This window comes from Azolla caroliniana, unplaced genomic scaffold, assembly GCF_043228905.1.
Source record: "Azolla caroliniana isolate FFs.n. ecotype wild unplaced genomic scaffold, voAzoCaro1.0.p SCAF_2, whole genome shotgun sequence".
In the NCBI taxonomy this organism is placed as follows: domain Eukaryota; kingdom Viridiplantae; phylum Streptophyta; class Polypodiopsida; order Salviniales; family Salviniaceae; genus Azolla; species Azolla caroliniana.
Genome location: NW_028230437.1, coordinates 1,254,139 through 1,281,809, shown reverse-complemented (window position 1 = coordinate 1,281,809; position 27,671 = coordinate 1,254,139). Strand labels below are relative to the sequence as shown.

At 38.1% G+C, this 27,671-nt stretch overlaps 1 protein-coding gene across 1 annotated transcript; it reads left to right on the top strand.

The window, feature by feature from the left end:
• Window positions 1-19,925: 19,925 nt before the first annotated feature.
• Window positions 19,926-27,671, top strand: LOC147866993 (ABC transporter C family member 14-like). Its single transcript, XM_087339796.1, has 11 exons — window positions 19,926-22,099; window positions 22,662-22,982; window positions 23,098-23,184; window positions 23,377-24,045; window positions 24,280-24,444; window positions 24,535-24,829; window positions 24,947-25,161; window positions 25,595-25,900; window positions 26,400-26,463; window positions 26,598-26,837; window positions 27,098-27,671. Exons 1-11 carry the CDS (start codon window positions 19,994-19,996, stop codon window positions 27,196-27,198), a joined length of 4,569 nt encoding a protein of 1,522 aa, XP_087195922.1. The 5' UTR covers window positions 19,926-19,993; the 3' UTR covers window positions 27,199-27,671.

The following is a 27,671-nucleotide window of genomic DNA, read 5'->3' as shown; positions in this document are numbered from 1 at the left end:
AGTTTGTTTATGGTCCCAACAGGTATGCTTGATAAGGTTCACGAATATGTGGACAATAGATGATGTAAAAGAAATTACAAGCTTAATGTAGAATCTACTTATTATAAGGGGTATACTTGCTATTTTACAATAAAACATAATGCTTATATCCTAGAGGAGGCACCCCAAATTGAATAAGATTGTTTCAAGTCGTCTTTATCCCTTCAAAATGAGTATGTTATCCTCTTATATGTGAACTTCCCAACATTAACATGCTCCAATTGATTTCTCCAATCGCAAGATATTTTTATTTTTATTTTTTCCAAAATGAAGCTACTTTCCCATTAGTTAGGTAGGATTATTACAAAGAGACTGTAAAAGGAGGCTTAAACATAGATCAGGGAATCTCCCTCTGATCAAGTTCAAGAAATTGAGACTAGTTACTGTCGTGACTCTTGAGTAGGAAGCAGAGAGAGAGCGATGGCGATAGAGATAACGATAACGATAGAGATGGCGAGAGCGGTAGAGATAGCGATAGTGATAGAAAGAGAGTGAAAGAGGGAGAGAGTGCGAGAGAGAGAAAAGTATAAGTGAGAGATAAGAAATGGGAATGCGATTATATTATGAGAAAGAAGATTACAAGGAGTAGGCTAAGGGCTAAAGACTGGTGTTGAACCGAATGAGTTGTGATGAGTGTATGGACTCTTATTTATAGGCCCTTATGGAGTATTCTAGAATGTTCTAGAATATTTTAGATATTTATGAATAATAATAATAATAAATATAATCATGAAATATTCAAGAACATTCTAGAATAATCTAGAATGTTCTAAATATCTCGTAATAACTAAACATATAATTATTATGATTACATCTCACATATGTTATTACAATGGTTAAAGTACAATATGTAAACCAAGAGGTTATGGGTTCGATTCCTGGTTCGCCAAGATGAATGTCATGATAAGCCAAGATGTATGTCTTCATGACATTATCCCCCCTTTTCGATGACGAGTTGCACGAGTCGGAAGAAAAGAGTTCAGACTTGGTTTATGAGGATATTGGTTGTGAAATGCAACAACCATGTCGGAGGCATTGGCAAGATGTTCGGCAGGCTCCCATGTTCGATCATTAGGTGTATAGCCTAACCAATCAACCAAGTAGTATAGTTTGTTGCGAATGATCTTGGAGTCGAGGATAGCGGCAACCTCATATTCAGAGCCATTGGAAACGTCAATTGGAGGTGGGGGAGGTGTAACACGACCCGGAATAGAGCTCGTTGTGTAAGGCTCCAAAAGTGAAACATGGAAGACCGGGTGAAGACGCATATGAGGAGGAAGATCAAGTCGAAATGTCACATCATTGATCTTACCACTTATGACATATGGGCCAAAACGTTGATAATCCAATTTGTAGCAAGGTCGGGTCGTTTTAATGCTACCTTGTAAGAGCCATACACGATCGCCTACTTGAAATGTAGTCGATGAATCACGCCGATGACGGTCAGCAATCTTCTTTTGAGTGTTTTGGGCTTCACATAAATGATGCAAAAGCATATCTTGAACTTCTTGGAGTCGAGTGAGCCGATCTTCAGCAGCTGGGTTTTTTGGTAGTTCAGGATGTTCAAGCATCGTCCAACGAGGATGGTACCCAATGTTTGCAAAAAATGGGGAATATCCAGTAGAAGAATGCTCGGAGTTGTTATAAGCAAATTCTGCCAAAGGTAGTAAATCCACCCAATCATCTTGTTGATAGTTGACAAAACAACGTAGATATTGCTCGACTGTTTGGTTGGTGCGCTCACTCTGCCCATTAGTCTCTGGATGGTAGCCGGAAGAGAGTTTACAAGAAGTATGTAAGAGTCTGAACATGTGCCGCCAAAATTTCGAGATGAATTGGGGACCCCGATCACTGATAATATCATCCGGAAGACCATGATGGCGAAACACCTCCCGCATGAGTAAATCAGCTGTCTCTTGACTAGTAATGGTCTTTGTGCATGGAAGGAAATGTGCCATCTTCGTAAAACGATCGACAACCGTGAGAATCGAATCAAATTCCTTGGAAGGTGGAAGATCCGTAATAAAGTCCAAGGAAATAGATTTCCATGGGCTCTCCGGAATAGGCATTGGCTGTAATAAGCCATATGGATGATGTCGAGGCTTTTTTGATCGGCAACATGTATCACAGCTACGAACATAATCCGTAACAAAATGGCGAAGCCGTGGCCACCAATATCGGCGAGAAATCAACTCAAAAGTCTTGTGGATGCCGAAGTGTCCCGCCATTGGTGTGTCATGACATTGTTGCATGACTTTGAGTCGAGAAGGACCGTCAGGCACATACAAGAGAGTTTGTCGAAAAAGTAACCCATCATGCCAACTAAACTGGGTGTAGTCTAGACGAGGATTTTGAGTTTGGGAGCTAGATGCACGATTTGGGATAATATGGCTCAAAACCTCTTGGGCGAACGCATCAGTCGCAATCTGCTCACGAATGGAATCAAGAAGCCTTGAATCTCCCGGTGTGTTGATGGTATGCATTGCCATTATTCGTAGACGATCAGGACCTAAGAGGATTTGCTTTTGGCTTTCAAATGCGGCCTCTCCAGGTTGAAGTTCCATATACGAACGTCTAGATAAAGCATCTGCTTTTCCTTGTTGCATCCCAGGGCGATATAGAATTACAAAATCGAAACGAGTTAAGAACTGCGCCCAACGAGCTTGTCGTCGATTCAAGACTCGAGCACTTTGAAAGTATGTTAGATTTTTATGATCATTGTAGACAATAATCTGCTGAGAAGAACCCTCCAGAAAATGACGCCATTGTTGAAAAGAATCCACAATGGCAAGAAGCTCTTTGTCGTGAATCTCATAGTTGATTTCTGCGGCTTCAAATTTTCGTGAGTGAAAAGCCACCGGGTGCAGTTCACCATCATCACCAATTTGGGATAGTACACTTCCGAGTGCGAAATCCGATGCATCAGCTTCAAGTATAAAGCGCCTCATTGGATCGACATGGATTAAGATTGGTGCGGATGTAAATGCTTGCTTTAAACCCTCAAATGCAGAGTTCGCATCTATACTCCATACAAATGATCGATTCTTGTGCGTCAGTTGAGTGAGGGGCAACACAATTTTTGAATAATCTTTGATGAACTTGCGATAAAAGTTTGCGAACCCCAAAAAACATTGCACATCTCGCACGGACTGTGGTGTTTGCCAATCCAAAATTGTTTGAACCTTTGATGGATCCATAGAGATGCCATTTGAAGAGACTATGTACCCCAAAAACTCCACTTGACGTTGGTCGAAACTACACTTCTCCAATTTTGCATAGAGACCATACTCTCGTAGCCGTTGCAAAACTTGGCGAACATGTATATCATGTTCTTCTTGAGTTTTTGAGTAGATCAAGATATCATCCAGGTAAACAATGATGAAGATATCGAGGAAGTCTCGAAAAATATCATTCGCCATATGTTGGAAGACTGCTGGTGCATTCGTGAGGCCAAAAGGCATCACTGTGTACTCAAAATGACCATAGCGAGTGCGGAACGCCGTCTTCCATTCATCCCCAGGACGAATTCGAACAAGGTTGTAGGCACCTCGAAGATCTAACTTCGTGAAATACTTTGCTTCACTGAGGCGTTCTAGAAGGCTTGAGATCAATGGGAGAGCATATCGGTTTCTAACGGTCACTTTATTCAAGCCTCGATAATCCACGACCATACGAAGCGTACCATCTTTCTTCTTAACGAAAAAGATGGGTGCACCAGCAGGAGATTTTGAATGTTGGATAAAACCATTTGCCAAGTTCTCATTGATATATTCTCGAAGAACCTCTAACTCCGTGGGCGAAAGATTATAAATTGGTCCCCATGGAGGCTCTTTTCCTGGCTGCAAATCAATTGGGCAATCATATGGTCGATGCTCTGGTAGTCTATTAGCCTTCACCTTATCGAACACATCGGAGAATTCTATGTACTTCTTTGGTAGTTGGACCCCCAATTCTTGTGAGCTAGATGAGGGAGTTGCTAAAACCGCAAATACCATCATGTCTTCCTTTCTTCCATCCTCTCGTAATTGATGTATAGAGATTGTTGAAATTGTGGGGGATCCTAGATCCTTAGTTGGAGCTTCAAGAGACTTGGATTGTACGGTGACCTCTTCAATAGTTCTTTTTCTCCAATCAATGGTTGGGTTATGTAACTCAAACCAAGGAAGACCAAGAACTAGAGAGTGCTCCGGACTACTAATGATGTTAAATGAGATGACACTAGCCAAATTACCTAGGACTACACGAATTGGTTCAGACTCTTCGACTATATCTCCTGATGCTATAGGGCGACCATCGATGACTCCTACAGCTACTTGGTTTGGGAGTTTTTTCAAGATGATGTTTTGAGTCAATGCAAACTCGCGATCCATGAAACAAGAATTGGCTCCGGAATCTAGGAGGGCAGAGGCTAGGGCGCGATGACCTGTAGATGTGCTAAGCTCGACTTGTGCAGAAAAAACTCTACTAACTTGATTTGATGAAATGGAACCACAACTAGGTACTGACTCTACATAACTAGGATGGTCCAACCAAATGGCTCCTATTTTGGCCGGACTTATTCGTTTAACACATCCTCTAATTGGCTCAAGACATCAAATCTATTCTCATGGCATGGGCTAGTAGGCTTAGTACTTAAGTTATTAGAAGTGATAGTAGAACTTGATGTAGGGTTGTCATGTGCACTTACTTGGTAAACTTGACGCCTGGGTTTATGTGGACAATTCACAGCTATATGTCCTGGACCACCACAGTAGAGGCATAGGCGATGCGCCCGACGTCGTTGTTTCTCAGCATCTGATAAGGGCCCGCGACGTTGTGTCGACTCTATTTCCATCGGAGTGGGACCATCCCTCGTAACGGGTCTAGAACCTTGTGGCGGTGTGGCGACTATAGAAGCGTATGTCTGTTCCGGTTGGCGGCGTAACATTTGTTGACGTTCAGAACGTCGCTCAAATAGGCGATTATCACATCGCACAGCTCGGCTAATAGCTTCAGTAAGAGACTTTGGATCTTCATGGAAAGTAAGAAGAAGATCTTTGACATCGTTACGCAAACCCTGACGGAATTGATCCATTAAGGCTGCCTCATCCCAAGGGATGTCGCATGCCAAGAGACGGAAATCTGCGGCATAAGCTGAAGCGGGACGATCTCCTTGTCGGAGTCTTCGAATCTTGTTTATTGCAGTCCTAGTGCTATCCGTATCTCCAAAACTAGCTTGAAACTCCTTAACGAATGCCTCGAAATCCTCCAGTAATGGTGATTTCTTCTCAAGAAGTGGTGCAAACCATGCTAACGCTGTACCGCTTAGCAAGGTTCCTATTAATCCCACACGGGCAGCATCAGTTGGATACCGATTGGGATGTAACTGAATCACCAAACGAACTTGATTCAGGAAACCTCGAAAGAGAGATCTGGTACCATCAAACTTGGCAGGGAGGCTAATCTTTGGTTCCCTTGGGGAGTTTTGAACCCCCGCCGCTTGTTCTCGTAATGCTAATATAGTAGCCTCAAGTTGATGAACCCGTTGTGATAACTCCTCATATTGATGAGCTTTCTCAGTACTGACTTGTTGAAGATCCCCGAGTAGCCTTTGATTTTCTTGCTCTAATGCCACAAACTTAGTGGTGAGCATATCGAGCTCCGAAAGGACACGCATATACTCTTGCTTGCTGACCGACTCCATAACCGCGGGGGAAAAAGAAAGAAGGATAAAGAAGAAAGCTTGCTAGGGTTATTGGAGAAAGGGAAAAGAAATATTCGGTTCAAACTGTCGTGACTCTTGAGTAGGAAGCAGAGAGAGAGCGATGGCGATAGAGATAACGATAACGATAGAGATGGCGAGAGCGGTAGAGATAGCGATAGTGATAGAAAGAGAGTGAAAGAGGGAGAGAGTGCGAGAGAGAGAAAAGTATAAGTGAGAGATAAGAAATGGGAATGCGATTATATTATGAGAAAGAAGATTACAAGGAGTAGGCTAAGGGCTAAAGACTGGTGTTGAACCGAATGAGTTGTGATGAGTGTATGGACTCTTATTTATAGGCCCTTATGGAGTATTCTAGAATGTTCTAGAATATTTTAGATATTTATGAATAATAATAATAATAAATATAATCATGAAATATTCAAGAACATTCTAGAATAATCTAGAATGTTCTAAATATCTCGTAATAACTAAACATATAATTATTATGATTACATCTCACATATGTTATTACAATGGTTAAAGTACAATATGTAAACCAAGAGGTTATGGGTTCGATTCCTGGTTCGCCAAGATGAATGTCATGATAAGCCAAGATGTATGTCTTCATGACAGTTACAAACGTTGAAAAGATCCACTTGCAAAAGCTATCCTAGAATTCTTTCCCCAGAATGTAGTCAAAACAACTCCAAATTATCGTTAAAGTTTTACTCAAACATCCCCTTCAAAAAGGTTGCTCGCTAAAAAGATTTTCCCTCCAAAATTTCTCCCAAAATATGAACCTTTTTTATAACTATTTTATAGACTAGAACCAAGAGATTATGCTCACAAAGAAGTTAAAGTTGAAATCTGGTTCGATCAAGTCCATACCTATACTTCAACATGTTTTAATCAAAAGAGAAAAATATTAGATCTCTCAAAATGAAAAAAACAATTCATTTTGTGCAACATCGACCAACTAACATGTGCTACACTCACATGAACACCACCCATGGACTATTTGAATTGTGGGTCTATGAGAATAAGCCCATTGATCACCTTTTATGGGATCCTGGTGAGTGGAAATGACAAATCATATCAATGCAAGGAATGCTCGGTAAGCAAATCCCATTTTTCAATAATCGGTAAAAATGGGTAGAGAATTGCTAAGAAGGGGTGTGGTTGTTATGCCAGCAACTTGAAAATTTTGGATATTTGGTAATGTACCAAACTCTTGGTTGGATGCTTATTGGAAATGGCTATGGTCCATGCAAATTCCTAAAAAGGTTGTATTGTTTAGATGGTTGTTGGTACATTATAGCATTCCTGTGAAGTCATGGATGTGGGGGCATTGCCATGATTTAAAATGTGATAGTTGTGGTTTTCCCATTGAATCGGTTCATCATATTTTATGGGTATGTCCTATTACTAGAGCAATCTGGAAAAGAATGTTGAGAATTTTGGATTATATTTATCGTAAACAAGTGCACACATGGGTTTTGTGAGACGGGGAAGGTTGGCTGAAGAATTACAGAATTATGAAAAGGAGTATATTGATTGCCTTCTCCTCTCTGATGGAAGACATCAACAATCCGGTGTTTGGAAGAGGACAAGGTTTGGCCTATGATATCTTCTTTAGTAGTTTGGGTATTGTGGAAGGCAATGCAAATGTGTATTTCAAAAAGTCAAACAAAATGTGGTTGAGTTAGTCAAGGAGATATAGTCAATGCTCTTACATACTCTAAGAGGTCAATATGAGGCAATAACTGGTCAGCCTGATGTTGTGTTTCGTAAGTAACAACATTTTCGAGAAATTTGGAAAAAGGCAAAGGTCTTCACCTCTTTTGGGGAGAGAATAAAGTGGAGATATGCTTCACCAAGATGACTTTTCCCGCCCTCTGTCTTGGAATGACCATGCTTGCGGCCTTTTGCTCTTCGACATGTTGGTTGATGTGGGTATGAGGGTTATATTTTACTATGAGTTCTTTGTAGTCTTTGGGCATCTTTCCCTTAATACCAACGTGAATCCTCTTCTTTTCTCTAAACACCACCCATGGATAAAAGCAAACATATGGACATTGTGTTTACCATTAATCCAACCAATAGGCCCCCAATTCTGGATGAACAATCCCCAATACCGAGACTACATATCAACGGCTTCAATGTTCCTGGCATCCTCATCATTTGTTGCTCTGACATTTAAACCCATCCAAGTTCTCTAAAATGAAAACTTGAAACGCATCACCTCAAAACAAATAGGGAACCATATCTATCTCTCACTTTATGGTCCTCATGAGGTGTTTTGCAAGATAAAAATGGAATTTCCTCACACCATTGCCCCTTCTCTTAGCATGAAGCTATTCTTATCTTAGCATGGGCACCCGATTTGACCAAAAGTATATGCTTTCTCCTCATCGTTACTAATTGTAGATTAATCTTGTTCCCTTCTACTCATCGTATATGCCTCTTCTCTTAGCATGAAGTTATTCTTATCTTAGCATGGGCATCCGATTTGACCAAATGTATATGTCTTCATGAGTTATGTGTTGTGTTTTGTAAGGCAAGGCTTAACATTGTCCTCCATCATTTCCTTCTAGGGACTCAGTTCTCCTATCCCAAGCCTTGGTCAACATATCCATATTGGAATTAGGAGTTTCTTGTGTTTTTGATGTGTTAAATATAGCCATCAACAAAGTGCTCATGCAAATGGACTATAAGCCTAAATCATATAAACCATTGTTCTATGCCAACCGTCCACTCACCAAGGTTGAAACGAACTATTCCACAATAGCACTCAACATTATCTATAGTGCCATGACTAAGTTCTATCTACTTGTTGGGCCACGACTTCACATTCCACATTGAACATTTCCCTCTCATCTAGCTTGTCACCAACACAACAAGTTGGCTTGGTGGATTCTCATACTCTAGGAGTTTGATATTGCAATTTGCAAATGCCCAACATGTGATAGTTAACTACCTCTCACGACAAGTAAAAAATGCATAACAAAGAAGTCAATGACAACTTCCCATATATTTCCATCCTCTTCATTTATGCAATCAATATGGTCCCCATCTCAAAAGATAATCTGAATTGCTGGATCATCGAAATGGCCACATTTCTCGCAGCAAATTAACTCCTATCCTTGGAGCTCATCAAGGATGAGGACAAACTCTTAACTATTTATTGTCATGGCTTTTTCTTGCTCATTGACATCTTGTACCACAAAAGCCCATGAGAAGAATCACATACTAGAATAGGTTCATTGGCATCCTATTTGTAATTAGTAAGTTGGCTATAATATGGCATGTAAGGTATCTAGCAAAGCAGCCTATGATGGCCTACAACACCGAAGCATGCACATTCATTCTGCAAAAAGATACGACAAATACGAGTGATTAGGTTAACCCACAATCTTGTCATATATGCCTCATTGACCATTCTCCAAATTGAACCCTTTTGTGATTGGTCGCACTATTATTTCTCAACAAAGACCAACGCCATAACTTGTCATGTACCAAACACTTACAACAACAACAAAAGGCTTTCTTTGAGACTCACCATGCACCTCATTAACATTAGTTCTGGAACAACATTGTGTTCCTAGTGTTTTAGACTACATTCAACTAGATAGTTAATTGGGTTGAACTCCTTGGAGTTAGGGCATATTGTGGCTCATGATTTCCTTGGGTATAGGTGAACCCGACTTGTTCATAGTCTCTTTCAAGTATAGTATTTCTATTTAGGCCCACATACCTTGATTACAAGCTAAATAGGAAACAACATCCATTAAAATTAAAGAATCTTTTTAAAAGAAAATGAAGATATCATTTTGCCACAATATATTTTTTGTTGCAAACCTAACTCCCAACGACCTATTGAGCATATGTTGATAAAGTTCATGTCATGCTTTTAGCATCAGTAGTATTGACATGTTGCATTGGATGAAGGCAAGAACCTTGCACAATATCAAGCCATTGCCATCTTCCAAATAGGAAAGCCAATTCCATCAAAAATGGATGTACACTCCTTTGACCTCTTGGATATCCATTGACCAATACAACATTAGACAATGGTGTTGTCATGAATATTCTAATTTTTTGTGAAGAATGATACAAGGTAATTAGATTAGAATATTAAGCATGAAGAATGTCACCATTGCTTTGATGAACAAGTTATCATGACTATTGGCATATGTCACTCCTTTGCGTCTACAAATAAAATTTTATTTTAGGGAATGACTCCTGATTTCCTTATTAGAAAGAAAATGTATGGAAATATATAGCGATTAATGTTGCGGCTCCATTGCTCTTTTGGGGGATGTCACTCCATTGCTTTCACATGACTTTCACGTGTAGTCATGGAACACCTAAAAGAATTTCATTATTTTCTTTTTTGTAAGAATGCATTGTGCTCACAATCCTTTAGTGCTTTCAAGGATAAGCAAAGGGCAAACTAATCAATGCTATTGAGATATGGTTATAGCCAAAATTCATTAAGCATACCCAAGAAAGTGTGTTTCATGCATGCTACAACTTTTCTCTCTTAGAGGTCTAAACTCGAGGTTAGTTATTAGAATTTCCATAGCTTATAAAATTTATTCATCCATTTGCATATACTTTTTGTTGCTACCTAAGCTAGACCATGTATCAAGTCAACCGACCAATCTTTTGTAGGTATGTTGATCCATTGTACATATGTAGCTTCCTATTTATCAAATGGCGTCGCAATGTAGATATAACGAAGAGAGAGTTGGGAGATCGTTTGGTTGTTCATCAAATTAGAATGGGGTTTCGTTGAGGCCTTCAAGAAGACCCTAGTCACCATTTTAAAAGAACAACATGTTCAAGAGTTAGATATGAAGCATTATGACAACATTTTGACTCCACAATGTTCCATTAATCTGAATATTATGCTTTTGTGCACTCCTTTGCAACCACAACCTATCATTATTGTTATTGTGGTGGTTTCACATTGTGTGCCAATGCAACAAAACGGCATGTAACATTCAAAAGAAGTAGAGGCAAGTGCTAGGTAGTATGAGCTAACGGTGAAGTAGTTGAACATGTGACCATCGTAGTCCTCTCCACTTGGTATGCTCCCCTTGGGTACTCTAATATTATGGTGGTGTATAAGTATTATTGGAGTATCGAGATCAAACGGGCAATGCCGACCGGACATAATACTCTTATCTAAACTAAAAAGCGTAAACCCAAGAGGGGTTGATGAAGTATTGACATTATATACAGTTATTTCTTTATTCAAAACACTGCCATGGAACATTGTGATTATTTCAAGTATTGCATAGTTAATACAAATGAGGAAAAAGATTATCCATGTTTGAGATACAAAGTTATCAAATGTTCATACTCAATGACCAAAAATTCTTACTTTGACTTTAAAACAAATTCTTTGAAATTTTGTTATCAATCAACACAGTGGAAAACTCTATTGAATATCACTTCTACATGATCAAGTTTTATCCATAAATAAAGATAACATTTACTGAGAAATAAAATTTGTAGGGAGAATAATTGTTGTGTTTCAAGTCTATATGGTAAAATTATCTACAGACCGAGTTGTCAAATTATTGACTAATAATTGCTTCATCATAAATCACATTCATGATGTTGCTTTATCATTAATTGCATTCATGTTGTTGGTTTGTATTTCTTTTAGAGGCATGAAGCCTTCAAGATGCAAATACAATGAATCAAAGAGGCATTTTGTATAAAATCATGACAATATTAATATCTTTATTTTCATAGGATACCAATTGTTCATATGTTTTAATTGTGTGGTGAAATTGGTCTTGCATTCCTCAGTTCTTGTCGGTTGTTCATTCTCTTCGGTCCTTTCTAGGCTTTCGATGTAATGACTTACATGCTCTAATAATTTCTCTCCTCTCCCTTACAAACCCATAGGGTAGGGCAATCATGTGAACATTCTATTGTTATTAAATGAATCCATCATTTATATTTCACAATTATTCTCTCTTTATAGAAATTTTCAATTTTCTTTAATATATGACCTTCAACACATAGGATTTTCCTAATATGTGTTCTTTATAAATATCCAATTTTGATGTCTTATATATTGTTATTAGTTAAGCATTAAACTTTCCCTTCAAGGTCTAGAGTCCTTCCTTCTCCCTCTTTCATTGGCAATGCAATGTCATTTTTTTCATCTCCTTTTTTCTCCCTTGGGATAGGCTTGTGAATCATAGTTTTGTATCACGAGAAAAAGAACTTTAGATTATACCAATTGAGTTATAGTCGTCCGCAAAGAAAATCTTACACTACACCATAGCCAATATTAACTCCCAAATCTACAACTTTCCATGCACCTCCTAGAGTGTGTTGGTTTGAAAGACATTGTGTGGAAAAGTAAAATTGAACCTACTACTATTAGTGTCACTGAAATAGATATACCTCATTTATTAAAATGAGACCATTGTGTAAAATAATTTAGTTTTTTTTTCCAAAAAAGGAGTTACTTTCCCATTAGTTAGAAGAGATTTTTACAAAAAGACTATAAGGGGATGGCTTTGGTGATAAAAGCACAAGAGGTTTTTTCTCCACCATCGACAATGTCCACTCAACTCCTATCAATGCCAAATCTCAAGTTGTGTTGGAATTGGTCAACCCAATAACTCTTTAGACTCTATGGAAACAACAGTGTCGACGGGTCTTCTCCAACCAAACCGCGCAGCCAACAATGTTAATGCAAGAGATATGGAGTGAAGTTGTAGCCACTCTAAAAAGCCAATATGATGGCCTCAAGGGCGACTCCAATGGAGTTGAAAGATAAAGATTAGCCTTCATCAAGCAATGGTGGACCACCCCCTTTATTGAGTCTGTGGGCATCCACATAAGGTGGACCTATCACGTCCCTCCAGGGATTTGTATATATTAATCTCATATGTAAAATTCTATAACTAATGGAAGGAGTTTTATTTGGAATATATATGTGTGTGTGTGTGTGTGTGTGTGTGTGTGTGTGTGTGTGTGTGTGTGTGTGTGTGTGTATATATATATATATAAGTTGGGGAATCACCCCCAGCCGAGTTCAAGAATATGTGACTACATACATATCCTCTCTTACTTTCTACTTAATGTAAGTAGGTATCTAGAGCTATAAACTAGTGACAATCATCATTGGTCAGCACGAGCCCGATCCTCTGGCCTTCAACGGTGGGAGGGTGGAAGGTGAGTAGGAAACAACCAACGTGGGGGTTGGTAGTTCCACCTCAGGGAGAAAAAAATAATTAGTATTTGCACTAGAGATAATGTTACTCATGTCTTGCTATGTTCATTAGGAAATTAAAATCTTCAACAATTATACCCATGAATCCACATATGGAGATTAGTAAACCTGAAATATGGCAATTGGTAAGTAGTATCACAATTTGGTATATTTGGAAGGTCGTGTGCTTTAAGGTATTCCAAAATGTGCTCAGATAATTAATGGGATTTGGACAAAGATTATGCATAATCTGGACAACGTAAATTATTCTAATCTCATAACCCTTAGAGCCTTTCTTAATATTAATATAGTATCTTTTCTTGAAAAAAAAAATCTTCAAAATTAGCACATAAGAAAACATTAACGACGATTAGTTGTCATGTATTAACGTTTAACAACATTTTAAACTAGAGGTATAGAAAACATATTGTCATGATTCCCTCATTGACTATATACCATAGTTTACAAAAAATATAACTTTCCCCAATTGCAATCTGAAAAATATAAGAAAAGTAATCATGGTTTAAAGGGAATCTCATGTGAGAATTTTCAACGATCGCAAAACGTCACCATTTCAATATAATATAACGTTATTTAAATCTGCATCATTAATCTCATCACTAAAATGTGATATGATGGTTATTATGATCCATATCTTTCTTTTTTCTTTTTTTTCTTTTTTTCTTCAAAGATTTTCCTCATTAGTATTAAGAAAAACATGTGAATGCTACAACTTAAGCTTATGTGCCCAAAAGCTTACAATTTTCATGTACAATGATATACGATAATCCTAAGACCAAAGCTAGAACTTTGTAAAAGGTAAAAATAATAATAATTAGTTATTTTATTTTTTGCATTATGCCATGCTTCATTGTTAATCAAGAAAGGGTCCAAGGAAGTTGATAGTTCCATTGAGGCCCTTGAGTTAACTCAGAGAATAGGGGTAACTTTTTCCATAAGTGAAGGAGCTTCTTCTTTCTCTTGTTCACAGTCTCTGGTGAACCCTGCATGTTGTCATACTTGCCGCGGACTACTGCCACCAAGTTCTCCCATATCTCACGCAAGTCATCTGAGAGACACTGATATGTCGCATCATAACGTTATTATAGTCATTGTTTTCCATATCTTGGCAAATTGCACCTGCTTTTGAGGTTGTTGAAAGGGGATGACCAATATCAATCTTCTATTTTGTACCATATGATGCATATCATTTAATCTAATGTCATGTGAAGAAACTCGATGAGGGAGTTTAAGTAAATTATGTATGTTGTTTGTGTTAATCATAGATTGACACATGCGTGATATTCGTGATATTCTCCATGCGCAATATTCTCTATATTCGAGAATATGAAATGGCCCTAAGAATATTAAAAAACCATTCGTTTTGCAAAATAGATATAAAATATTTATTTATTTATTTAAATAAATTTATTTTACCAAAAAAAGAACAATTATTCATTAATAGATTATAGTGTCAAGAGAGTTTATGAAACTTATTTTAATTAATCAATTTTTAAAAAACGAATATTTTTATATTTACTATACAAATATGATTAGTATAAACTTTGAATATATGATTAGTTTGAAGTACTATTTTTAATGTCAAAATAAAAATATCCATAAAATTTGAGGGAATAAAAAGTGAGAAATTAATGAGCTTTTATTTTATTTATTAAAAATAAAATAAATACTTATAATTTATAAGTTATACATTTATTATAAAAATTTAGTAATGACAAATCCCCAAGTCCCTCTTTTATTATCCCTATTTATTGTCTAAGTTCCTTTTTTTTTATCCTAGGAAATTAAAAAAGACAGTTTTTTTTGCTTTTTTAGTTAAACGAATACTTGACCACACATTCGTATTCGTATTCGTTTGCATTCGAATGGGAAACCCGACGAATGCGAATATGTCAATCTATGGTGTTAATATATGGGGAAGAGTGAGAGAGAGTTGATACCAAGGAGTGACTTAAAGAATAATAGAGATTGGAATATCATTAGAGTATAAAGTAGTTGTACCATATGATTATATGACCAAGTTAGAGGGCAATTGAAAATGGATGGTGGTTTAGTGATGCAAAGCTTCAAATATCTTGGTACTAATGTCCCATTGACAAATACATAGAATGTATGCTATGCGTTTACGCTTCGAATAGGTTGGAATAGTTATTATGTGTTTGAGAATGAATGCAACCGAAGTGATACTCAAGGATAGAAGGCGAGGTTGACGGTCTTCAATGTTATGGTGGTCCAAGTGTTCCTTTTATAGAGTGGAAGTGTTGGGTGGCACTGTCCGACGTAGTGCACGAAATAAAATAGAGAAATTTCTAAAAAGCCCTTACATGGAGAATTCAGAGTCAAATCCTCCACGCCTTACTTTGTCATGATATGAAAAAGAGCCATGTAAATCCATAGAGGTGCTAATCACGCAAAGAGTACGGAAGTATATCATAAAAGACAATAATATGTATGATCACATATTGCCGAAACAAGCTTGGAAGATAGGATGCAAGATATAAAAACCTAGTTTTTGGAAAAAAATAAATATAAAAACCTAATAAACACAAGTCTAACTCCCTCACACAAGTTAGATGTTGATATTGTACCATGGCATCATCATCCTAGTACTTGTTTGGAGGTAGTATGATGTGGCTAGATACATTTTGGCATTTTTGCCTTGTATCAAGGCCAACGTTGGGGGTTAACATTGGCAATATAAAATTCCAAATTTGTCTTTTTAGCATCCTTAGTGCCTCTAGTATTGTATCATCCATGGCATCATCACCCTAGTACTTGTTTGGAGGTAGTTTGATGTGGCTAGATACATTTTGGCCTTTTTGCCTTGTATCAAGGCTAACATTGGGGGTTAACATTTGCATTATGATATTCCAAAATTTTCTTTTTAGCATCCTTAGTGCCTCTAGTATTGTATCACATAGTTCATAGCATTGCCCAAGAGCTCCGATAGATCTTTTACTCCCCGCCTTTGAAATGATTTCATGATGTCAATCACCCAATCAAGTGAGAGAAATTGGCTCAAAATAGGCTTTCATATTTTGCATCTTGTCTTCCTATCTTGTTTTGGCAATATGCAATCATGCATATTCTTGACATTTGTGATATACTTATGTGTCTTTGTGTGACTAGCACCTCAATGGGTAGAGCAACTATTTCTAATAGCATGATAGGTTAAGACGTGGAGGATTTAACTCAAAATTGTCTGTGTAAAAGCAATTTTTGGATTTTCTCCATTTCAGTCCATGCAATGACAAAGTTTATTCTCCCATTAGTACCCATACCTCCTATGGATATAGGGGATCGGTATAGCTTGTATGTTTAGCCTTATGGCGGTTTTCTAATACTAATGTAGTATCTTTTTTTGGAAAAAAAAAAAAAAAAAAAGGGTTCATGGCTAGATGTTGAAAAATGCAATATTAATATTCCAATGGGATTAACACACATTTTGTGTACAGGTTGCTACAACTCTCGTCATGGTTTCAAGAACATGGTAAAATGTTTCGGGTAGCCTATGAAGAAATGCTTATTTACTTCAATCGACTACATTATGGGGAGGCAATTTGAACCATCTGGATGGTCTGCAACTGTAATGTCTTTGATGAAGACCAAATGCATTCTTGGCATTGAGTGTTTCCAAGAACTTGTATCCACTCGGAACATGTTACATTTCTTGTTAAGGGTTACAACCAATAATATAAGGCTTACTAAAAAGGGTGTTAGGCAATGGCACCATGAACAACAATAACCTTGAGTGATATAAGAACTCTCACTAGTGGAAAAGAGGGCAAATGCATGCAATAGCACCACTTGCACCATGAACTGAGTTAAGTGAGTAACTAACTAAGTCGGAGATAAACTCAATTGCAAAAACGTATGATCTATTATGGACATAATTGCAATCAAATTGTTAACTAGCAAGACTATGATGCTAAAGGGTTTTCAATTCATGATGTTTTAGTTAGTGGTTTAAATTGTTTCTAACCCATCACTATATCTAATATATACATTATGTGGATACATGTTTTTTTTTTTTCCAGAAAACACTACTTCGCATTAGTTAGCAAATAGAATACAACTGAATTTGCCCGAATCTATAGTGGGATCAACATAGACAACTCGGAGGAACAACTCCAAAACTATCAAACAAAAACAACAAAAACTCACACAGCCCTTAACTCCAACAAAACTGAAATAAACCCCATTTTACCCCGACTCTACTTCTCCCAACTAACTCTTTTATAACAAAGTTATCCAGGTAACATGACTATATTAACCCACTTGTGCTTCAACTACACATACATAATTACAACGCATGTACAATATTGGTAGCCATCGGCGGAAACAACCACCTAGGCACCTAGTAATTCCACTTAGGCCTCGATGAAGATTTGACCATCATGGGAGAACCACCCCATTTCAGCAAGAACTTTGACCTTTGCCCTTTTTGTTTCATTCAATTCCCCCTGACTCAAGTCATACTATCCGCACAACCAAGCCACAAAGCTCAAACCAGATATTTAACATCACCTCCCTACATGAGAGCGTTTGCTGCTGAAAAACAAACTTACATCACCTGATCCAGATGTGCCAGACTGATAAACACACCACCATAAGCCAAATCTCCTCAAAAATTTCAGAATTTCTGCCAGGTCTCACCCCATCACATTAGAAGACGTTACCACCCTGCACTATAAATCCATGTGGATACAAGTGTTAGTTAACTAAATCTCTATGTGTTGAGTTTTTGTTTTTATATCCACATTGATCAATTTTAACTTTCTCTAATTCCACCTAATGCCATATATATCTCAAAAGATGCGCCATTGAACTTCAAAAAAATATACGTTACAAAGAGAGATATTCCCCTTCAATTTTCAAAAAGAAGAAGAAAATACGACATTCAAGAATCATTTATCAAAATAATTTCTCGAATCTCGCACCACATATCCCTATGTTTTTTCGCAATTTTGATTGATATGTGCGTGCATGCCTTCCTCTCTCTTGATTCTCTAAAGTGGGCGTCGACAAGTTGGTTGGAAAAAGAGAAACAATAGTTCACAATGCTAGGATCATGACACATGTTGAGCTTGGAATGGAGAGTGTGGACAAGTAGAGGCCAATAAGTATTGTGTGAGTGTGTCATAGAAAGAGAGATATTCATGTACAATGCTACAACATAATCAACACATACATCCCCATGTGTGACATTTTCTACTTGACCTTATGTCTTTGATATTATGATAATGATACGTTGGTTGTATTGATGTATATTGATACAGTGCATTCTTTACAAAGGAGAGAGGGTTGTGGCAAATCATAAGCATTATGGTTAGCGAGGAATTAAAAAAGTTTTATATTGACATCATGTGGGATCATAGGTAGATTTATATATGCCCACGTCTCTAATTCTCCACCTTTGGATTAGCATGAGAGCATTATAATAAAAGATGTAAATTACCAACGATTGAAATCAACCCATTCGATGAATCATGATTCATTTGTAGAAGAGAATGGAAGGGACCGTGATACATCTATTAGTTAACAATCTATTCATTTCAAAATAGTTTTATCTACATTTAGATATCATTTATTGAGAGCACCAACAAAAAGCTCGTTTGTCCTTCAAAGGTAAAGCAAGCACACTAGAACCCCAAATGGGATATCGGCCTTCGAAAATAGAAATTATCTTTAAGATTATCACAACATAAATTGTAATGGAACAAGGCCTTTTACGAATGACGGAAGCAAAAGGTAACACGTGAAAATCGTGTGATTGACTATCGTGTGCTGCTTTCCGAATGATTACAAAATATCAACAAGACGTGGAGCATGATGTCACTCACGATTTTATGTGTGAAGAGCAAACAAGACACGAGTAGCAAAAAAAATAAAGAGAAGCAAAAACAAAAGTGAAAAACTTTGTGACCAGGAGTAAAAAGCCATGGGATAGTGGGAGAGGATCCATGTCCTATATAGAGGTCCATCAAAGAGAGAAATTACATATTTGGTTCTTCTTTTTCGAAGCTTCCCCACACACAAAGATGAATGAAGGAAAAGCAAATAGAATCCGACATGCCACCATAAAGATCCAATAAGTAGAGTAAAAAAGACCGCATTAACGAGCCTGAGTGGTGGAGTTTCACTTTCCTACACAAATTGTTGCTTTCCTGAAAGATTGATGGGACTTGGGAGAGAGAAGTGGACAAATAAACTCTGAAGTGTGGGGTGCAACCTTTTTACCCCTCGTGTGATAAAAAAGAAAAAAAGGACAAAAGAATGCAATGTAGCTACATACATTGGCTCATTATGTTTTAAAGAAACAGAAGCAGTACAATGGAGCTTGGAACGCAAAAGCGAAAAAGCTTCAAGGGGCGGTCGGGATGTGCCGTGTAAAGCAAGCAACGAGAGAGAGAGCCCAGATGGATGTAGCTCAGTTGGTAAGGTTGCCCAATGGAGACCAGGTGGTCATGGATTCAACCCCTACATTCCACAGTGGCATCTAGTGAATTAAGAGATATATATGAAGTATATAATAGAGAGAAGTGAGCAAATTGGATTTTGAACCCAAGACACAGTGCTTGTTGTGTTAACAACTTACAACTAGGGTAAGCTAATTACGAGAGAGAGAGAGAGAGAGACAAGCATAAGAGAGTCTCAACGGGCCGCAACGACTCCGGACACGAAGCCAAAAAAGGGCAAGTGGAGGGACATATCGGAGAGCGAAAACATGTGTCCTGGCAAAAGCAAGAAACCGAAAACCAATCAAGCAAGCAAAAGGAAAGGGGCCAAAAGCAAAGAGCAAAAAAAGCAAAAAAAGCAAAAAAGCAAAAAGCAAAAAAGCAAAAAGCAAAAAAGCAAAAAAACAAAAATGCTAAGTAAGGCACCCCCCCCCCCCCCATTTTCTCTGTTCTCCTTTTCTCTCTCTTTCATTCTTTTTGCTCTCTGTTCCTTTCTTCCTTAATTTTTTCCTTTTCAGCTGGAGCTCTGCTCTCTCTGAGCTCCCAGCTATGGCTCAGTGGTTTCTTTCCTATGCCTGTGCAGGCCCGGGAGCCCTAACCTCAGACCAAACGCCATTTCTAGAATGGCTTATCTTCATCCTCTTCTCGCCTTGCACGCAGCACATATTCCTGGCCGCAATCCACATCTTCTTCGCCATAACCCTAACCCTAACCCTAATTTACATGAAAGCAAATAACAAGAACACTGACAGCCTCAATGGCGAGAACAGAGGAGGATCCACATCCAGCAATAAGAAGGTGCGACGACCTAGCATTGCTGCCGGACCTCTCTACATAATTACCCTGATTCTGCTGGCTCTAACCACCCTATTTACCTACTTCTCCATTTTCTATCACATCTGGGCACTCTCTGCATCCGTGCCAAATGTGGTAGCATCCGTCCTAGATGCCGCCGCCTTCTCCATTTTCACTCTCGTGGCTGCCCACGAGATCCCAAAGAGGTCCGAGAAATACCCCCGGCCTCTTCGAGCATGGTGGTTCTTCACCTTCATCTTCTCTGCCCTCAGATTGTGCGCATCAATCATCAGAATAGTGAGCTATGGCGGATTAGATTCCTACGGAAATGAGCTTCGATTCGACGATATTGCGAGTATATGTATCTTCCCTATTTCAACACTTCTCCTATTCCTTTCCATAAATGGCTATTCGGGTCTCCGGATCATCGGCTCCAAAGAGCCTCTCGCAGAGCCATTCCTTGCTAATAATAGTAAAGAAGAAGAATCAGGCATTGATAGGAATGAGAAAACTACTGGTTTTTTCACTGCCAATTTGTTGAGTAGATGCTTTTGGCTTTGGTTAACCCCTTTACTGTCCAAAGGAGCCACACAAGTTCTAGAAATTGAAGATGTTCCCGAGCTTTCCCCGTCTGATAAAGCTGAGGTATTGTATACTATCTTCCACGCGAACTGGATAAAGAGTAAAGGAACACATCCATTGAGGCAAGCTCTCTTAAAAACTTTCAAATTGAATTTGGGTTTCACGGCAGTTCTTGCAGTCTGCAAAGGTGTATCAATGTATGTTGGACCTTTGCTCATACAAAGCTTTGTTGATTTCCTTGAAAGCACTACCAGATATTATAGTGAAGGCTTTATGCTTGTCTTCATCCTTTTCTTTGCTAAGTTTGTCGAAGTTCTATCTACCCATCAATACCAATTCTTATCTCAAAAGCTTGGTATGATGATCCGATCATGCCTTATCACTAACATTTACAGGAAAGGTTTAAGGCTGTCGAGTGCGGCTAGACAATCACATGGAGCCGGCCAAATTATTAATTATATGACCGTTGATGTTCAGCAAATTAATGATTCTATTGTTCAGATTCATAATGTATGGATGCTTCCCTTTCAAGTGGTTTTGGCCCTGCTTATTTTGTATAATGAGATAGGAGTAGCGATGTTTGCTGGATTTGGTACGATGATTCTATTTGCCGCTATCATTAGTAACAACTCTCGGATGCTTCGTCAATTCTCAATGAAAGTCATGGGTATGAAGGATGTGAGGATGAAGGCTACCACCGAGGTCCTTAACTATATGAGGATCATTAAGTTGCAAGCATGGGAAGACTACTTCCAGAAGAAAGTAGAGGAGTGTAGGAAAGGTGAATATAAGTTCTTAAGAGGGTTTCAATTTGCGCTTGCATCAAATATCACTTCCCTTGGCATGTCCACATCGGTCGTTGCCATAGTAACCTTTGGAACATGCATTTTGATTAACACTGAGCTCACTGCTGCAAAGGTGTTCACTGTCATCTCTACATTCAACATCCTTTCAGAACCGATTCGAACTTTTCCACAAGCAATTATATCTGTTTCTCAAGCACTTGTATCACTGGAGCGTCTTGATAAGTACATACGGAGTAATGAAATAGATGACTATGTGGAACGAGATGCAGTGAATGATTCTGGATGCTCTATTGTAGTGGAAGGTGGACAATTTACGTGGGATGAGAATGAGGTCTTGTCGAGGCCGGTTCTTGATGGAATCAATTTAAGCATTCCGAAAGGCCATTTGGTTGCCGTTGTAGGAATGGTGGGATCTGGGAAGTCTTCCTTGCTTGCTGCTCTACTTGGAGAAATGCCCAAATTGTCTGGAAGAGTAAGGCTTTCATGTTACCTCTTTGTACACATATCATGACATCTCTTTTCATGTTATTATGATCTTGGGGCAGAAGTAACTAACTGTTTTAGGGAGAATAAAATTAAGACCTGAGATAAATAAGCCCATTAGCCAGTGAGCAGCTTTAGGCAAGATAAAGGGTGGATGGCAATGGTGGGCCTAGGTTTTATCAGCATATAAATGCTTTAGTGTGTGATAATATCCCCTTTCTGTACCTAGTAACCCTAGTTCTATCACCTAGACGGTAGCTGTCCACCCTTCGTAAGATGTTAATAAACCCCTAAACCCCATTGTGTCTGACCAAAGTTCTTCCACTCGTTAATGGGTCTTTCTCTAGTCTCTATTTGACCCCTTCATTTTGGTTACATGTATGATCATAATATGCATGCATTTATGTAAATACTGAGAAGACTATTTCCCACTCGATGAAATGTTTATGCAAAGTTTGGTAATTAGAAGATGATAATCACCATTTCTTAATCACTGCCATCATTAGGAGATGATAGTCATCATGACTTATTTATTGCAAATTTATCAAAAGGTTCAAGTACGTGGTAGAACATCATATGTTCCTCAAACAGCATGGATTCAGAGTGGAACTGTGGAAGAGAACATATTGTTTGGGATGCCCATGGATCGATCGAAATACCGGCGCACAATAAAAGCTTGCTCTTTGGAACAAGATATTGCGCTCTTCGAGTTCGGGGATCAAACGGAGATAGGAGAAAGAGGCATAAATCTCAGTGGCGGACAAAAGCAAAGGATTCAGCTAGCAAGGGCCTTGTATCAAGAGTCTGATGTCTATTTTTTAGATGATGTCTTCAGTGCAGTGGATGCCCATACCGGATCTGCCATATTTAAGGTTTCTCAACAATGTCTTCTCTCCTTTGTGGTTCTATAGATTGAGGACACAAAAAAACTCTCCGAAACAACTTATGGTATTTATTTTGATCCGTTTTCTCTTTGTGCTGCAATAGGATAGCTTACTTGGACTAATGAAGAACAAAACACGGGTTTTGGTAACACATCAAGTGGAGTTCCTACATAAAGCTGATCTTATTCTGGTATTTTCTTCTATTTATTTTGCATATGGCAAAATTCTTTCCGTATTCTGTTATGGAGGCCAGGTGTCTAAGATATATACCCACCTATTTTTACACATTGATTCTATTCATGTCTATACTTCATTTCTCGAAACAATGTCAACGTAACTAACTGATGCTGATAGATTGGAATGTTATATGTGATTTATGCAGGTGATGCACGATGGAGTTATCAAACAATCGGGAACCTATCCAGAGCTATTAGAATCTGGGGCTGAATTCGGAGCATTGATAGCAGCCCACAAGAAATCTATAGGGTCGGTGGAGATTGGAAAGGACAAAGAAGAGGAATATATGGGAGTGGAAGAATGGGTTGACTCATATGATGGAAGTATGAAACTATTAGCAAGGGCAAGATCTAGTTCATTCTCTTCAGAAGAGAACCTAATGAGGCATAGGAGCTCAGGCTCCTTCTCATCATCTACTGTAAAGGGGAAGGCAGGAAAGCTTGTGGAAGCTGAGAAGAGAGAGACTGGGAGAGTGGGATGGGACATCTATTGGCTCTACCTCACAAGTGCATTTGGACCTTTCTTTATAGTACTTGTATTGGTAGTTCAGTTTCTCTCCCAAGCCTTCAGTATAGGTGCTGATTTCTGGCTCTCACACGAAACCTCACAAACTAGCTTCAATGCGACCACCTTTATCAGCTTTTATGTCCTCCTTTGTGCTGGGAGTTGGGTTTTCTCGATTATACGAGCCATTCTTATGGCTTATTTCAGCTTGAATACTACCCAAAGCTTTTATCTTACTATGCTCAAATCCATTTTCAGGGCTCCCATGAGCTTCTTCGATACTACTCCAACAGGAAGAATACTAACTCGTGTAAGTATTATCTTTTATCATGAATTTTGAGATCTGAGACCTCTTATTCTCGATTACATCTAAGCTTTATTCATGTGGTGATTTTTTATGGAAGAAAAAAAGATGTTTTCTTTGCCATATTTTTGTCTTTATTTCAGCATCAAAAGATTTAATGGTTTAATCTATGATCCTGCGTCTAGTCCCTTGGGACAGCTATTCTGGGATGAATTTTGATAAACTTTTACCTATATACAGGCATCCAATGATCAGGCAACCTTGGATATCATGTTACCTCTTTGTTTTACACTGGGAATGCTCCTCTACTTTGCTACAATAGGTGTATTGGTTGTAACCAGTATTGTCACATGGCCAATTATATTTGTTATCCTTCCACTAGGATGGATATATATTCAATATCAAGTGAGTATATACTCTTCCTTACCATTAAATTTTAGGAATGATTTATTTTACTTGACCCTGTAATAACGAAGAAATTCCAATTTTGGGCAGACATTTTATATCAATTCATCAAGAGAGCTTACTAGGCTTGACTCGATCACGAAAGCCCCTGTCATCCACCATTTTACAGAGACAATTGCAGGCTTCATGGTTATCCGCGGGTTCCGAAAGCAAGAAGATTTTGCTGCAACCAATTTATCTCGTGTTAATGCCAATCTTAAGATGGATTTCCACTTCAATGCTGCCAATGATTGGCTTGGATTCAGGCTTGAAATTATTGGAGCAGTGGTGCTTTGTGTGGCAGCCTTTCTTCTTGTAGTTCTTCCATCTGGTGTAATCTCAGCATGTAATTAGCTTGTCATCAACCACATACTTATATGTTGAAAACACTACTTTATAATTTCTCTCTTACGGATTATTCTGTGTTGTATCTAAACATTAGAAATTATTCTATCTTATGCAGCATTGGCAGCTCTATCTCTCTCATATGGGCTATCTTTAAACACCACATTAGCAGCATCTGTCTTTTTCAGCTGCACTGTTGAAAACAAAATGGTTGCGGTGGAACGTATCGGGCAATATACAAGGTTGCCGAGTGAAGCTCCATTAGTTATAGAAGGTAGTGTCCCAAGCAAAGACTGGCCATCTCGAGGAGCAATAACTATCCGAGACTTGAGTGTAAGATTTACTGGATAATAGATTAATACTGTTTATTTTGTGAAACTAAGGCAATAATACCTTCTATTTATTTATTTTTTAATACAATAACAAACATATACAGGTCTCGATCAGTAAGATTTTCTTGATTGTAGATTAATACTATTTATTTGTAACATTAGGGCAATAATACCTTTTATTTATATTTTTGTGAATAGAAGAACGAATATATACAGGTCTAGATCATTATCAAAAAAGCATTGTAATTAACACATAATTATCTGTATCCAAGAGTAATAATATGACGTGAGTTACATTGAGACAACTGTTCAATATATGTGCACGTTTACATAAGGGGATTATCTGACATTGTTTGGGTATTAATATTCAACCAGATACCAACTTTTTTCTTTGATAAATGTTTAACAAAAACTTTACTTGAATCGTCACACAGGTGAGGTATCAACCAACAATGCCCTTGGTTCTGAAAGGTATCAGTCTAGATATCATTGGTGGACAGAATGTTGGTGTAGTTGGTAGAACAGGAAGCGGGAAATCAACAATGATTCAAGTTATGTTTCGTATAATTGAACCAGCTGGTGGACTGATTTTGTTTGACAATACTGACATCACATCAGTTGGTCTCCATGATTTGAGATCAAGGCTGGGAATTATTCCCCAAGACCCAGTTTTATTTGAAGGTACAATCAGGACAAACATGGATCCATTGGGTGTGCACACCGATGAAGAGATTTGGGAGGTATATACTTTTTTTGTGGTGCCATGAGTTGATTATTGTGATTGTTTTTAAACCTTAGGTTATGGTGTTATGAAGTGAGATGTTGAGGCGAGTCATTTGGAATATCCACTGGCACATCACAAGATGTACAATGAGTTAATTGCACATTATGTGCTCGGTGTAGGTGCAGATGGGTGATGGGGTTTGTGGAAAGTAGTGGTACATTCATAGTCTAAGGTCTAAAACATGGTTTCTGCCAAGTGGCAGAGGAACTCCACCTTTACACTAGGTGAGCCATCTATATATAAGAGGGGCCTTGGAGACCTTCTAGCTGATCAATAGGTTGGGTAGCAGAGAATCCTCCTGATGGCATTAGAAGACCCCAAACTTGTGAAAATGTGGATTTGGAAGGCCATTTTGCCAGAAGAAAAGTGTTGGTGTTGGTGTTGATGATCTCAAATGAAAAAAAAGTAATCGTATAAATAGTTTTTTTGTATCATACTAAATATCATTTTCTCAGGGGCTAGAGAAGTGTCAACTTGCTGATATGGTGAATGCGAGGAATGACAAGCTGGATGCGATAGGTTAGTCATCCCTCTTCTATGAAGAAATATAAAATTTTGCCGTAGTCATCATCAACAATTTCAAAATTTGTCGAAACTTTAAACGTGAAGGAAGAAAGAGGGGATCTAAAATATATATATATTCATCTGTGTAGTTGTTGACAATGGTGAGAATTGGAGTGTGGGGCAGAGGCAGCTACTATGTCTCGGCCGGACATTATTGAAAAAGAGCCGCATATTATTCTTAGATGAAGCCACAGCCTCGGTGGATACCAAGACTGATGCTGTGTTGCAAGCAATCATAAAAGAAGAGTTCAAGTCAAGTACTGTCATCAGCATTGCACACAGAATACCGACTGTGATGGATTATGACAGGGTTATGGTACTTGAAGCAGGTAAAGGATCATTAATGTCTCTATAGGCAACAAAGCCGATGAATCAATAGTCAATTACGTCTTATAGCCAACTAGATCTGAAAGTCAACCACGACCATTCAAATATAAAGTTGCACACTAAGTGGGCAGAATAAATCGACTAACTATTTATGTTGATGGTTATAGAGTGACCATGCAAGTCGTCAAGTTCTTGCTTTCATACCATGTGTGTTTTTATGGTATTTACCATGTATTTACTGTCATACTTATTATTTTGGCAGGTCTTTTGAAGGAATATGATAGCCCAGCCAAGTTGCTAGAATCATCGTCGACAATGTTTTCAGCTCTAGTACGAGAGTATACCACAAGATCAAGCAACTAACCATTTCTTGGAATTTTTGGCAGAAAATTCCCGGCATGTATATTGGCATGATGTTTTATAAGGTGTTATTTACACAGCACCATGACACAACTGACAACCACAGTTTTGTTCTCTCAATCATGGAAGAAAGTAGGATTGTGACACCGTTACACCATCATGGCAGTACAATTATGACATCCCGAGACTTAAATAAGACAAATAAACTGTTTCCCCTTGGTATATACATTGATTTTGATAATCTTTTTGTCTGATATGCATTAAGACATTAAAACATATCAAATATCATCATTGTCATCTTCAACACTCTAGTAAGGACTACTGTAATTTATACTTTTTTGCTAACATTATTGTTGAGCAAGGATGCTCCTTATCACCAACCCTCATTGGCTTGTTTTGATGAGGTAAAGAAGTCATTGAAAAAGTTCCAATTGGGAATATTCTTATTCAGTGAATGATTTGGCACTTTTAGCAAA